Source organism: Heptranchias perlo, chromosome 44 (genome assembly GCF_035084215.1).
Source record: "Heptranchias perlo isolate sHepPer1 chromosome 44, sHepPer1.hap1, whole genome shotgun sequence".
Classification (NCBI taxonomy): domain Eukaryota; kingdom Metazoa; phylum Chordata; class Chondrichthyes; order Hexanchiformes; family Hexanchidae; genus Heptranchias; species Heptranchias perlo.
The window spans coordinates 548,251-564,311 of NC_090368.1; the positions used below are offsets into that span (position 1 = coordinate 548,251).

Sequence of the window (16,061 nt, forward strand, 5' to 3'; positions counted from 1 at the left end):
GATGAATGGAACATCAAACAGAGCAATGAAAGGCTTCTCGTCATGTTACTGTTCCAGTTTAACAAGCATTTATTAGTCTTTATGTAAACATAGTCGTAATGAGCAGAGCTTGGTTGAAGCCAGTCCCAACAATGCATGGAAGTGATGAAAAGGTAAGTAACACATTGAGTCCACAGTACAGAAACAGGCCATTCAGTCCAACTGGTCTATGCCAGCATTTGTGCTCCACATGAGCCTCCTCCCACCTTACTTCATCTACCCCTATAAGCATACACAGCTTCATCTCTGCCACAGCAGCAGACACGTTACAGAAGGTGGTGTTTTTGAGTCACACATGTACTGCCTCTGGTCTATACTCCTGTCCAGCTCCCTGCTCCTCATCCCTAACACTGAAATGAAGACTCATCACACCTTCTCCTAATCCTCTCCCAGGTCCTCAAACCTGTGCAGCTCTTTACCTCCCTCAGTCTTCCCTTCCTCATCCAATCTATAGGCTTTAAACTGGTGCTGGTCCTCGCTAGCCACTAATTCCTGACTGACCTTGCTTTTCATCTACTCTTTTCAACTTTAGTGTGTCCTGCACTGCGACCCTTGGCCGTTCACCTTTGTTTCATAATAATAATAATAATAACAACAACAATAATGATAAAAGGTTCCTGACCTGTTGTTATATATTTCTGATTTGCTACTAAATAAAGAACTGTACTAGCATTGCATTGTACCTATTCATATACCGTGTTAAAAGCTGGAATTTAATCGAGGAGATAATATATAGAATAACAGATACCCGGGAGTGAGTTACAGGCTGGAATCTAATCGAGGGGTTCGGGGGGTTTATATTTAGAATACCAGATACCCGGGAGTGAGTTACAGACTGGAATCTAATCGAGGGGTTCGGGGGGGTTTATATATAGAACAACAGATACCCGGGAGTGAGTTACAGGCTGGGATCTAATCGAGGGGTTCGGGGGGTTTATATGTAGAATAACAGATACCCGGGAGTGAGTTACAGGCTGGGATCTAATCGAGGGGTTCGGGGGGTTTATATATAGAATAGCAGATACCCGGGAGTGAGTTACAGACTGGAATCTAATCGAGGGGTTCGGGGGGGTTTATATATAGAATAACAGATACCCGGGAGTGAGTTACAGGCTGGAATCTAATCGAGGGGTTCGGGGGGGTTTATATATAGAATAACAGATACCCGGGAGTGAGTTACAGGCTGGGATCTAATCGAGGGGTTCGGGGGGTTTATATATAGAATAACAGATACCCGGGAGTGAGTTACAGGCTGGGATCTAATCGAGGGGTTCGGGGGGTTTATATATAGAATAACAGATACCCGGGAGTGAGTTACAGACTGGAATCTAATCGAGGGGTTCGGGGGGGTTTATATATAGAATAACAGATACCCGGGAGTGAGTTACAGGCTGGAATCTAATCGAGGGGTTCGGGGGGTTTATATATAGAATAACAGATACCAGGGAGTGAGTTACAGGCTGGAATCTAATCGAGGGGTTCGGGGGGTTTATATATAGAATAACAGATACCCGGGAGTGAGTTACAGGCTGGAATCTAATCGAGGGGTTCGGGGGGTTTATATATAGAATAACAGATACCAGGGAGTGAGTTACAGGCTGGAATCTAATCGAGGGGTTCGGGGGGTTTATATATAGAATAACAGATACCAGGGAGTGAGTTACAGGCTGGAATCTAATCGAGGGGTTCAGGGGGTTAATATATAGAATAACAGATACCCGGAGTGAGTTACAGGCTGGAATCTAATCGAGGGGTTCGGGGGGTTTATATATAGAATAACAGATACCCGGAGTGAGTTACAGGCTGGAATCTAATCGAGGGGTTTGGGGGGTTTATATATAGAATAACAGATACCCGGGAATGGGTTACAGGCTGGGATCTAATCGAGGGGTTTGGGGGGTTTATATATAGTTCCTGAGGAGAGCAGAGTAACAAAGGCTGATGCTGAGACTCCCTGTTTAAAATGATTCCACATTTGAAATATCCATGACCTGAGCTGCCAGTTGCCTTGTTGAGTGCTGGAGGAGCGATCGCGATCTCTCTGTGCGAAGGGCACTTACCCAGAGTGCTGTTGCTTAGTCCAGGTGATTTAGCCCTTGCTGTGAAACAGACCAAGGCAGTGACACAGGTGACATCGTTGCCATTTCTCTGACAGTTTCGCTGTAGCATGTTGATGGATGCTGGACTGAATTCAACTGAGACATTCACCTGGACCACACGGAGTATCCTAGAGACAAAGAGGCAACGTGAAAGCGCACAGGGCGGGGGGAGGTGCAGGTGGATAGAGAAAAAAGGGAAAAGAGCATGGGCTAGATCTAGCTGCATTACACAGAGAGAATACACATGAGAGAATGAATGGAAAAGAGTGAGAGAGACATGTGAGAATGTGCAGTGGAAAAGAGAACAGGAGCCAGTTATAGTTGTACTTTGTGCAGGAGGAGTGTAAGTGTGTGTGTGTGTGTGTGTGTGTGTGTGAGAGAATGCATTTGTGTTTGTGCATGTGTGTTTGTGTACCAGTGTGTGAGACAGAGAGAGACAAAAAGGGCCGGGAAATAGAACAGGCTTATCCCCCTTTTGTGATCTATGCACTTCCCCTCCCCCCAGGCCAGAAGCACTCACCATATTTAATATTTTAACATTGTCATACCCAGTCAGGAAGGACTGAGCCTTGCAAATAAATGAAGAGGGCTCCCACTGCATTTGGTCCCAGACAGGCTCCACTGAGCCCCCTGAGGATCCATAGGTAATGGCCAGTTACAGAGAGCTACAGAGAAGCAGTTCATAATGATTGCACAACACAAAACAAAATTCCAGCAACACCCATGGAATAAGGACTGAATGTTCACAGCACTGACCACAAGTTGCCATCACCATTACTGATGCAGAACAGATTACAATCTGTGTAGTGCTGGTACAGATTGCAACAGGTAAAGTTCATGGATTTGAGACTTTTTATGACTGTAGAGTGGACTTTTAAGATGAGTCTAGTTAACACACAATTTTGCATTGGTCACGAATTTGAGTTGGACTTTTTTTTGAAAAAAAGGTTTAACTCAGAGGTGTGAAAGACGAGAGAATGAGCACATTCTTTCAACTCAACACATTAGAGTTAAAAGTTTTTTAAAAGTCAAATCAGTAGGTTTCAGGATTATAAACGAGCTCCCACAAACAGCAATGTGATAATCATAGAATCATAGAAAGGTTACAACACGGAAGGAGGCCATTTGGCCCATCGAGTCTGTGCCAGCTCTATGCAAGAGCAATCCAGCCAGTCCCACTGCCTCGCCCTTTCCCCGTACCCTGCAAATTTTTTCCTTTCAAGTACTTATCCAGTTCCCTTTTGAAGGCCATGATTGAATCTGCCTCCACCATCCCCTCGGGCAGTGCATTCCAAATCCTAACCACTCGCTGTGTAAAAAAGTTTTTCCTATTGTCACGTTTGGTTCTTTTGCCAATCACCTTAAATCTATGTCCTCTGGTTCTTGACCCTTCCACCAATGGGAACAGTTTCTCTCTACCTACTCTGTCTAAACCCTTCATGATTTTGAACACCTCGATCAAATCTCCTCGCAACCTTCTCTGTTCCAAGAAGAACAATCCCAGCTTCTCCAGTCTATCCACATAACTAAAGTCCCTCGTCCCTGGAATCATTCTAGTAAATCTCTTCTGCACCCTCTCTAAGGCCTTCACATCTTTCCTAAAGTGCGGTGCCCAGAACTGGACATAATACTCCAGTTGCAGCCGAACCAGTGTTTTATTAAGGTTCATCATGACTTCCTTACTTTTGTACTCTATGCCTCTATTTATAAATCCCAGGGTCCCTTTTTTAAACCGCTTTCTCAACCTGCCCTGCCACCTTCAACGATTTGTGCACATATACCCCTGGATCTCTCTGTTCCTGTGCCTCCTTTAAAATTATGCCGGCTAGTTCATAATGCCTCTCCTCATTTTTCCTACCAAAATGTATCACTTTATGCATTTTTCTGCGTTAAATTTCATCTGCCACGTGTCTGTCCATGCCACCATGTCTATATCCTCTTGAAGTCTATCACTATCCTCCTCACTGTTCACTACCCTTCCAAGTTTTGTGTCATCTGCAAATTTGGAAATTGTGCCTGTACACCCAAGTCCAAGTCATTAACACATATCAAGAAAAGCAGCACCGATCCCTGGGGAACACCACTGTAACCTCCCTCCAGTCCGAAAAACAACCGTTCACCACTACTCTCTGTTTCTTGTCACTCAGCCAATTCTGTATCCATGTTGTTACTGCTCCCTTTATTCCATGGACCACAATCTTGATGACAAGCCTATTATGTGGCACTTTATCAAACGCCTTTTGAAAGTCCATATACACATCAACTGCATTGCCCACATCTACTCTCTGTTACCTCATCAAAAAACTCTATCAGGTTAGTTAAACACAATTTGCCTTTAACAAATCCATGCTGGCTTTCCCTAATCAATCCACACTCGTCCAAGTGACCGTTATTCTGTCCCGGATTATCGTTTCTAAAAGTTTCCCCATCCCCGAGGTTAAACTGACTGGCCTATAGTTGCTGGGTTTATCCTTTCACCCTTCTTTGAACAAGGGTGTAACATTTGCAATTCTCCAGTCCTCTGGCACCACCCCCGTATCTACGGAGGTTTGGAAGATTATGGCCAGTACCTCCGCAATTTCCACCCTTACTTCCCTCAGCAACCTCGGATGCATCCCATCCAGACCAGGTGACTTCTCTACTTTAAGTACAGCTAGCTTTTCCAGTATCTCTTTTTTATCAATCCTTAGCCCATCCAGTATCTCAACTATATCTTCCTTTGCTGAGACTCTGGCAGCATCTTTTTCCTTGCTAAAGACAGATGCAAAGTACTCATTTAGTACCTCAGCCATGCCCTCTGCCTCCATGAGTAGATCTCCTTTATGGTCCCTAATCGGCCCCACCCCTCATCTTACTACCTGTTTACATGCCTGTAGAAGATTTTTGAATTCCCTTTTATGTTGGCCACCAGTCTACTCTCATGACTAATGACCAGATCATCTGTTTTTAGTGATGTTGGTTGAGGGATAAATATTGGCACCAGCAATAATTTACTTGCTCTTCTTCGAAATAGCACCGTGAGATCTTTTATGTCGACTCGAGAGGTCAAACGGGACTTCGGTTTAATGCCTCATCCGAAAGACGCCACCTCTTTATTGCACTGGAAATGTCAGCCTAGATTATGGGCTTAAATCACTGGAGTGGGATTTGAACCCACGACTTCTCAGATTCAGAGGCGAGAACTCTACCCACTGAGCCAAGTCTGACACCTGTCACTGGATGGTGATAAGGAGCAGGAATCCTGGATTAATATTTCCCCTCCCTAATCCAGGTGTATCGAAGTTAATTGTGGCATCGCCCCCCTCCCCCAACTGAAATCAGCTGACGCAGCACAGTCCAATGGCTCAGTACCATCCAAGGCGGGGCATTTACCCCCTGAGCTGCAGGGGTTCCCGAGTTCAGCTTTATTTATGTAAAACTCATAACACTTGACGCGAGGGACAGGCTTGGGATGCCTTGGTCCGAGCAGGTGATTGGAAAACCCCTCGACTCCGCCCAAAAAACACAACATAAAACGCAGCCAAGAACCATAACGTGTGACAGACCCGAAGACCACAGCCTTGCCAAGAGCTCCCACTGCCACGTCCATCAGCCCGTCTCCATCCATGTCCATCTGTCCATCCGCACTCCGGCCAAAATACCGAAGTCCGGGGTCCAGCACCGAGGCAGCAATTCTCTGATAGAACAAAAAGTTACTGTAACCATCACGTGACACACATATAACTCACGCTCCCTGTAAACACCACCACATGTAGCAGGTTCCACATCTAATACATGTTCTCTTGAAACACATTCCCATGTGGAATCCCACCCATCATTATCCACCCACAAGCCTCTTTTTGAACACAGATTCATAGAATGATACAGCGCAGAAGGAGGCCATTCGGCCCATCGTGCCTGTGCCGGCTCTTTGAAAGTGCTATCTCATTAGTCCCACTCCCCCCTCTCTTTCCCCATAGCCCTGCAGATTTTTCTACTTCAAGTATTTATCCAATTCCTTTTTGAAAGTTACTATTGAATCTGCTTCCACCGCCCTTTCAGGCAGCGCATTCCAGATCATAACAACTCGCTGCGTAAAAAAATTTCTCCTCATCTCCCCTCTGTTTCTTTTGCCAATTATCTTAAATTTGAGTCCTCTGGTTTACCGACCCGCCTGCCACTGGAAACAGTTTCTCCTTATTTACTCTATCAAAACCATTCATAATTTTGAACACCTCTGTTAAATCTCCCCTCAACCTTCTCTGTTGTATGGAGAACCCCAGCTTCTCCAGTCTCTCCACAAGCTGTCCCCTTGCCCGGCACACTGACCTGTTTGTAGTTCGGGAGGATGGTGTCCCGGTGTCCATGATAGACATACACCGCACCACGGTGACCGTCCTCCAACGGGGCTCCAACAATCACATCGTTAAACTCATCGTAATTAAGGTCAGGAACCGCGATGAGGGTGAACCCGAAACGGGCATCCTGTGGCTTTGCGCTGGTGCGCAGAGTATCGCTGAACAAAAGGGTAACCTGCCGGGAGAAAGCTGTCAGCGATGTTTTCATATTATACTCATACCCATTAGGAACTGGGAAGAGACTATCCTAAAGTTACTTCACACAGGTCTCTGACAGCTGGCACACAGAAGGGACTTCATCCCATCAGTCTGGGCTTGATTCAAATCCAAATCCAACAGGTGAAATTACACTTCCCAGTCCCCTCAATTTCATTTTGAACAAAAAGTTGTGTATGTGTGCATGTGCGCGCGTGCATCTGTGCGTATGTGCGCGCATAGTGGGGAGACTAACCTGATACAAGAGCCATAAGCTTGCTGCTCTTTGCTTACCTCCTGCACTTTGTAAATATAAACTTTGCCGGTTTCCTTGTTGCTGGCTCCGAGGTACATGGGCGCTGCGACCAGCAACACATCCGTCACATCATCACCATCGACATCGACTGGGCAAACCTCACTTCCAAAATAGGATCCGATCTGTAACAAACCGGATTCAGTCAGATTAATCCTGCTTATCAGCTTTTTTTATTTGTTCATGGGATGTGGGCGTCGCTGGCGAGGCCGGCATTTATTGCCCATCCCTAATTGCCCTTGAGAAGGTTGTGGTGAGCCGCCTTCTTGAACCGCTGCAGTCCGTGTGGTGAAGGTTCTCCCACAGTGCTGTTAGGAAGGGAGTTCCAGGATTTTGACCCAGTGACGATGAAGGAACGGCGATATATTTCCAAGTCGGGATGGTGTGTGACTTGGAGGGGAACGTGCAGGTGGTGTTGATCCCATGTGCCTGCTGCCCTTGTCCTTCTAGGTGATAGAGGTCACGGGTTTAGGACGTGCTGTCAAAGAAGCCTTGGCGAGTTGCTGCAGTGCATCCTGTGGTTGTACACACTGCAGCTACAGTGAGCTGGTGGTGAAGGGAGTGAATGTTTAGGGTGGTGGATGGGGTGCCAATCAAGCGGGCTGCTTTGTCCTGGATGGTGTCGAGCTTCTTGAGTGTTGTTGGAGCTGCACTCATCCAGACAAGTGGAGAGTATTCCATCACACTCCTGACTTGTGCCTTGTAGATGGTGGAAAGGCATTGGGGAGTCAGGAGGTGAGTCACTCGCTGCAGAATACCCAGCCTCTGACCTGCTCTTGTAGCCACAGTATTTATATGGCTGGTGCAGTTAAGTTTCTGGTCAATGGTGACCCCCAAGATGTTGATGGTGGGGGATTCGACGATGGTAATGCCGTTGAATGTCAAAGGGAGGTGGTTAGACTCTCTCTTGTTGGAGATAGTCATTGCCTGGCACTTGGCGCGAATGTTACTTGCCACTTATGAGCCCAAGCCTGGATGTTGTCCAGGTCTTGCTGCATGCGGGCACGGACTGCTTCATTATCTGAGGGGTTGCGAATGGAACTGAACACTGTGCAATCATCAGCGAACATCCCCATTTCTGACCTTATGATGGATGGAAGATTATTGATGAAGCAGCTGAAGATGGTTGGGCCTAAGACACTGCCCTGAGGAACTCCTGCAGCAGTGTCCTGGGGCTGAGATGATTGGCCTCCAACAACCACTACCATCTTCCTTTGTGCTAGGTATGACTCCAGCCACTCAAGAGTTTTCCCTCTGATTCCTATTGACTTCAATTTTATTAGGGCTCCTAGGTCCCACACTCGGTCAAATGCTGCCTTGATGTCAAAGGCAGTCACTCTCACCTCACCTCTGGAATTCAGCTCTTTTGTCCATGTTTGGACAAAAGAGGCTGTAATGAGGTCTGGAGCCGAGTGGTCCTGGCGGAACCCAAACTGAGCATCGATGAGCAGATTATTGGTGAGTAAGTGCCGCTTGATAGCACTGTCGACGACACCTTCCATCACTTTGCTGATGATTGAGAGTAGACTGATGGGGTGGTAATTGGCCGGATTGGATTTGTCCTGCTTTTTGTGGACAGGACATACCTGGACAATTTTCCACATTGTCGGGTAGATGCCAGTGTTGTAGCTGCACTGAAACAGCTTGGCAAGAGGCGCAGATAGTTCTGGAGCACAAGTCTTCAGCACTACAGCCGGGATGTTGTCGGGGCCCATAGCCTTTGCTGTATCCAGTGCACTCAGCCGTTTCTTGATATCACGTTGAGTGAATCGAATTGGCTGAAGACTGGCTTCTGTGATGGTGGGGATATCGGGAGGAGGCCGAGATGGTTCATCCACTCTGCACTTCTGGCTGAAGATGGTTGCAAACGCTTCAGCCTTGTCTTTTGCACTCACGTGCTGGACTCTGCCATGTTTACAGAGCCTCCTCCTCCCGTTAGTTGTTTAATTGTCCACCACCATTCACACTGGATGTGGCAGGACTGCAGAGCTTTGATCTGATCCGTTGGTTGTGGAATCGCTTAGATCTGTCTATAGCACGTTGCTTCCACTGTTTAGCATGCATGTAGTCCTGAGTTGTAGCTTCACCAGGTTGGCACCTCATTTTTAGGTACACTGGTGCTGTTCCTGGCATGCTCTTCTACACTCCTCATTGAACCAGGGTTGATCCCCTGGCTTGCTGGTAATGGTAGAGTGAGGAATATGCCGGGCCATGAGGTTACAGATTGTGCTGGAATACAATTCTGCTGCTGCTGACGGCCCACAGTGCCTCATGGATGCCCAGTTTTGAGCTGCTGGATCTGTTCTGAATCTATCCCATTTAGCACGGTGATAGTGCCACACGACATGTTGGATGGTGTCCTCAGTGCGAAGATGGGACTTCGTCTCCATGAGGACTGTGCGGTGGTCACTCCTACCAATACTGTCATGGACAGATGCATTTGCGACAGGCAGATTGGCGAGGACGAGGTCAAATCAGTTTTTCCCTCGTGTTGGTTTGCTCACCACCTGCCGCAGGCCCAGTCTGGCAGCTGTGTCCTTCAGGACGCGGCCAGCTTGGATCAGTAGAGGTGCTACCGAGCCACTCTTAGTGATGGACATTGAAGTCCCCCACCCAGAGTACATTCTTTGCCCTTGCTACCCTCAGTGCTTCCTCCAAGTGGTGTTCAACATCAGCTGAGGGAGGACGGTAGGTGGTAATCAGCAGGAGGTTTCCTTGCCCATGTTTGACCTGATGCCATGAGATTTCATGGGGTCCAGAGTTAATGTTGAGGACTTCCAGGGCCACTCCCTCCTGACTGTATATCACTGTACCGCCACCTCTGGTCGGTCTGTCCTGCCGGTGGGACAGGACATACCCAGGAATGGTGATGGAAGAGTCTGGGACGTTAGCTGAAAGGTATGATTCTGTGAGTATGGCTAAGTCAGGCTGTTGCTTGACTAGTCTGTGGGACAGCTCTCCCAATTTTGGCCAATTTTGGCATAAGTCCCCAGATGTTGGTGAGGAGGACTTTGCAGGGTCGACTGGGCTTGGTTTGCCTTTGTCGTGTCCGGTGCCTACTGGTCCGATGCCGGGTGGTCCGTCCGGTTTTATTCTTATTATGACTTTTTGTAGTGAGATTGTACAACTGAGTGGCTTGCTTGGCCATTTTAGAGGGTGATTAAGAATCAATCACATTGCTGTGGGTCTGGAGTCACAGATAGGCCAGACCGGGTGAGGACAGCAGGTTTCCTTCCCTTAAGGACATTAGTGAACCAGATGGGTTTTTACGACAATCCGGTAGTTTCATAGCCACCATTTCTGATACTACTATCTTAATTCCAGATTTTATTTAATTAAATTTAAATTCCCCAGCTGCCGTGGTGGGATTTGAACTCATGACTCTGGATTACTAGTCCAGTAACATAACCACTATGCTACCGTTCCCATATCAGGTCACAAAAATATGAGAATTTTAACTGAAAATATGTGTGTAAAAATCTCATTCAAAAAAAGTGCAAATTTCCACAAAAATTTCCACGACATTGAAATGTATTTTAGTGAAACACTAGAAGTGGACGTGTGCCAGGAACTCCCAGAAAACCTGACATATAAACCACACATTCAGACTACTGGGGTCTGAGCTGGTGAATGATTGACCCATACACACCACACGGCCCCAGGTTCTATGCCTTGGTAGCATTTGTGCTGCTACAATTAACCTCAGCGTCCCTGGGTCAGGGAGGGGAGAATCTACCAAGGCTAATGAGTTTTGGCCTTTATCTCAGAATACAAAGGGGAGGAAGTTATGTTCCAGTTGTATTAAGCTCTGGTTAGACCCCATTTAGAGTACTGCATTCAGTTCTGGGCACCGCACCTCATGAATGATATACTGGCTTTGAAGGTGTGGATTCACCAGAATGATGCCGGGGCTTAAAGGGTTAAATTATGAGGCCAGGTTGCATAAATTTGGCTTGTATTTCCTGGAGCATAGAAGGTTAGCCTATTTTGGGCAGTACACAGCAGACGTGGGCCTGATCCCTACAGAGGATAGAAAGCTACTTTTATCCTCACCTGTTCTCCAGTCAGAAAGCTGCAGTGATTATGTGTGAGTGTGAGCGTGCATGAGTGTGAATGTGTGTGACTGAGTTAGTGTGCATGCGTGAGTGTGAGTGAGTGTGTGCACGCGCACTCCCACCTGTTCTCCGATCAGGGACTGATGAATAGTCAAATTTCCGTCTTTGTCCAGATTGAAGAGAATAACCTTGCCTTTGTGTTTGAATCTGGGAGCCCCTGCGACATAGACCCGATCACCAGTCCTTCGCCTTACGGATGACACAGTGTAGCCTGGAATAGGGAGAGCACATGTCAGGCTCAGGCCCTGCAGATCAGAGAATTGCAGCATCACCTACCCCCGTGTACTCTGCAGAACTTTGGTCTGAACATTGACTTCAGACGGCAGCTGTTTTGGGCCTCCCATTCTCACCCCACTGTATCCCTTTTCACTTCTGGAGCCAGTTGACCGTGCCTGCATTTTATGAAGGGGAAGAAGCATTGGAGGGGAGGGAAAGGATGGCTCCTAAGAGACCAGAGCTAACCTCTGCACCCAAGACTGCTGACTCCACTGGGAAACTCTAACAAGAGGAGTGAATCAGGCTGGAAGTCTGACTGTCTGTTTTACTGTTCCTTGGCCATCCAGCTCTGGCACATGAAACAGTGTGTGTACTGAGAGCAGTCCTCGTGCACACACTGTTTCATGTGTCTCCCTGAGGGTGAGAGTTCCCAACGTTTGCTTTGTGCCATGTTTGATTGGCCCCGGTGTGCAGAAGTGAGGAACACACTCCCTTCTGATGGCCTTCCTCCTGTCAGCAAACCTCTTCCTCATTTGAGCCGGGGACCTCATGTAGAGCTGGGTGACCTCACTGACTTGTTTAATGACCTCCCTCCATGCAGATTGTACCTCTTTGTTTACTATGGGATAAGGGGAGCTGTCAGCTACAAATCGGGTCTCCCTCCTTTGGTGCACATTGTGTAGTATGATCGCAAAGGGAGCTGGAGTTACCCACTTATCTCCATTGTGCCACTGTGAACTTCTACCACAACATCCCCCATTACTGTGAGCTGCAGCCCTTTAAAAGCTGCTATCCTTCCGGCACTTTACATTTTGCAACCAACGTGTGCCACTGGCCAAGCTCTTCACGCCAGTAACCTGTCCAAATTAGGAGGGGGGGAACGACTCCAGCTGCGAAGCTTTGACACGGCTCATCCCCTGAGCTGCTGGTGCAGGTGAGCCTGTACCATAGGCTAGCTCAACCACAGTTTTGCCATTCTCGCAAAGCAAGGTCCTGAAATTCCCTTTCCCTGGTCTCCCCCCAAGAAGTAACACAGAAACCAGGAAAACCCCAGAGAATTTCAGGGCCCCCAGGTCTTTTATATGAGAAAGGGGGGAACTTTTTGAAATAAAAATGAGGATTTGAATAATCTCCATTATATATATTGTATTCTACAAGTAAAGTTAAAGTTGATACAAGTTTCAATATAATAGTAATTAGAAAGCGGACACTGATTGGCACATTCCCCAGCACAGTGAGCCACACAACACATACCGAGGTAGGCTGCATGGTTCTTCAAAGCTTTGGGAAACTCTTGGTTCAGGGCTTCTCTCGATGGGATGATGTGGCCGTGGATGCTTTCTTTCACTACTGCTCCATTCCAGTCGTATGCTCCAACTGCCCCGAGCAGAATCCCGTCCTGGTACAAGATTGGGGGGAAAAATGTAAGGATTTTGGACATTGGGTCAAACCCCATTTTATTCTTTTGAACTACTGGACAATTCAACATAAAGGGTTAATCAGTCCCTTTAAGGTTTTGGCTATTCACTTGGACGGTGCATTTACAGTACATTTGAAAGCAAGGGTTAACCAGGCCTTGGCATTACATTTGAACAGTAATGTGCACGGAAGATCTACTGGATGACTCAAAGTAAAGGGTTAACTAGTCCTTTAAGGATAGTACATGTGAAAGCAGGGGTTAACTCACCCCTTGACATTACTTTTGGACATTTGGACAGTATAAATTCACAACTACAAAGAGAGCAAAGTGCAGTCAGTTTAATCTGGACATTTGAACATCAGTTTAAAACTGCAAAAGCAGCAGAGTACAGAAACATCAACAAGCTGCAGTTTTCAGTAATAACTGATGAGCACGAAAGACAGAAGCTTTCAGAAGCTTCTCTATGCTCACGGCAAAATGCAAAGGACAAAGAACTGATAAGGCACCTGGCTTCACATGGAAGGAGTTTCACACGATTCTTGAGTGGTCCAATCAACCATCCATCTTAATACTACAGACAAATTAGGCCTTCTCGTAACTTGGAGCCCATTCTGTCGCCAAAAAATCATATAAAGATAGGACGTCGGAGCAGTCTAGACTGACAACGTCGGAGAAGCTGGAAGAGGCTTCAAAAGTCAACATTTGTAGGAACAACAGTTGAACAATTACTGTGGCATGAGTGCTTTTGAACTTTGACAAGATGACTTTGCTTCTGCATTTTGACCAGACAAACCTTGATGAGGAGACACAGAACTTCAACACTCTACTACTGAACTGGAACTCTGCTGAGGCAAAGAACCTCGACATAACACCCAACACATCACCTGTTACCGCAGCAATCAACACCCTACTTCTAGACCTAGACGACTGCTTTGATGTATAAGGTTGTATATGCCACTTGCTCACTTTGCTTCTTGCCTGCTTACGAACTCCTTTTATAAATCATTAGATAAGTATGTTGCGATCCACCAATTGTATTATCAGGTAGAGTAGTCCACCTATTGATTGAGTTGCTTTGTGCTTGCTATGTGCTCTTTTTGATTCATTAAATAAAGAATCACTTTGATTCATGAAACTATCGTGTCAGGTTGGCTTTCTTTGTCTGAACTATTGTCCAGGTCCAGGAATCTCTGGGAAAGACCCAAAATTTCCTACAAAAATAAGTGTTTGATTTCCTTTTCTTGAAACAATTACGGTACTCTCAGGACTTGGAAATATATCGCCGTTCCTTCATTGTCGCTGGGTCAAAATCCTGGAACTCCCTCCCTAACAGCACTGTGGGAGAACCGTCACCACACGGACTGCAGCGGTTCAAGAAGGCGGCTCACCACCACCTTCTCGAGGGCAATTAGGGATGGGCAATAAATGCCGGCCTCGCCAGCGATGCCCACATCCCGTGAACGAATTAAAAAAAAGGACGTGTGGCGCGACGAGTGCCAGCCTGCAGCGAGGGGTGGGAGAGGCCCAGCGAGCACCCTGCACTACAGGAGCCAACACTCCCACACAACACTGATACTCATCTCTTTTTGCAGACAATATGGGGTACTTTTGACTTTAGGCGATAGTATAAAACAGGCAATATCGGATCTGCCGCCCGATGTACATCTCTCCCCATTGAAGTCAATAGAAATGAAAATCGGGAGAGCTGATCTGATTTTGCCTGTTTTATAATATCATCCAAAGTCAAAATTACCCCTTATAAGTGCATTTTTAAAATATCTGGCTGCTTATAGCTTTTACTAATACTTTATAAAGGGTCAGGCAGAGGGGCCGATTTTCCTGGGGTATGTGCCTGAGGAATGCCTATCCTCTGGGAACAAAGGTCAGGGAGAGATGAGTGGAGACCGGTAACGCTGGGTATCAGTCCCCTTTACGTCATCCTGGGACTTCCCTAGAGGGGCGGAGCTCAGCCACCAGGGGGTGCAGGGAAGCCCTGACAGGATAGCACGCTGCTTCCGGCCACAGGCCCCAGGAGAATCGGCCCCAGAATGTTTTCACCCAAAGGGTAATGCATTTATAGAGTAAATTACATAATAGTACATCATACTTACACCACAGAAACAGGCCATTCGACCCAACAGGTCCATGCCAGCGTTATGCTCCACACGAGCCTCCTCCCTGCCTACTTCATCTAACCCGATCAGCATATCCTTCTATTCCTTTCTCCCTCATGTGTTTAACTAGCTTCCCCTTAAATGCATCTATGCTATTCACCTCAACTACTTCTTGTAGTACCGAGTTCCACATTCCAACCACTCCCTGGGGGTAAAGAAGTTTCTCCTGAATTCCCTATTGGATTTATTCCAATCACTTGGGTAGCCACTGAAGTGGCCAGTAAGTGAATTCATGAGACAAGTGGGCACACAATTCTGCGGAGAGTAGGGCTGTGGAGCAGATGGGCTGGTCTGGCTGGTTGGATTCAACAGCTTCCTGTCCAATCCTAAAAATGTTCCCATTCTTCTAGGAATTTCGAGCAGCTGCAGTGCCGCAGTGTTCCTGCTGGTGGCGATACTGACCTGCAAAGCCACCTTAAGGAACCTCAGTCTCCAGGTCCTGCAAGCAGCTTGTGATCATCTCCCCATGATGCACGCAATGGGTCAGTTAGAATAAAAGGAGCCAAACTTGCTGAGCAAAACCATCTTCCCTGTGCATCCGTTACAAGGATATTTGAGTTTTCACTTTCACAGGCCAGTGGTTCGTTCACCTTTCACCCCAGCATTCCTGATCAGTAATCACACGAACCAAGCATTCCTGAAATTCATCGGTATGTAAATTCACAGCAGATAAAAGTGTTGTTCTGCTGCAACTTCATCTCGATGCTACCACAGAGAGGTGATAACAGCAACTTGCATTTACAACTGCCTTTCACCTAGAAAAATGTCCCAAGGCACTTCACAGGAGTGTAATCAGACAAAAGTGGACCATGGGCCAAAGGATGAGGTTTTAGGAGAGGTGACCAAAAGCTTGATCAAAGAGGTGGGCTTTAAGGAGGATCTTTAAAGGAGGAGAGAGAGTTGGAGAGGTGTTTAGGAAGTGAATTCCAGAGCTTAGGGCCTAGGCGGCTGAAGGCACGGCCACCAATGGTGGGGCAAAGGGAGAGGGGATACTCAAGAGAAACAGATTGTCCTGAGGGTTGGAGGTGGTTACAGAGATAGGGAGGGCTGAGGCCGTGAAGGGATTTAAACACCAGAATGAGAATTTTAAATTGAAGGCGTTTGGGAACCAGAAGCCAATGTAGGTCAACGAGCACAGGAGTGATGGGTGAGC

At 46.9% G+C, this 16,061-nt stretch overlaps 1 protein-coding gene across 2 annotated transcripts in view; it reads right to left on the minus strand.

The window, feature by feature from the left end:
• Positions 1-16,061, minus strand: part of itga10 (integrin, alpha 10) — a 79,876-nt gene that overhangs the window by 26,005 nt on the left and 37,810 nt on the right. For both annotated transcript variants that reach the window (XM_067975817.1, XM_067975816.1), the window contains exons 11-16: positions 12,569-12,713; positions 11,161-11,309; positions 6,965-7,108; positions 6,447-6,650; positions 5,684-5,814; positions 2,100-2,266 (exon numbers count right to left, since the gene is read on the minus strand). In XM_067975817.1, coding sequence (XP_067831918.1) covers positions 2,100-2,266; positions 5,684-5,814; positions 6,447-6,650; positions 6,965-7,108; positions 11,161-11,309; positions 12,569-12,713 — 940 coding nt within the window. The remainder of the gene's footprint in view (positions 1-2,099; positions 2,267-5,683; positions 5,815-6,446; positions 6,651-6,964; positions 7,109-11,160; positions 11,310-12,568; positions 12,714-16,061) is intronic.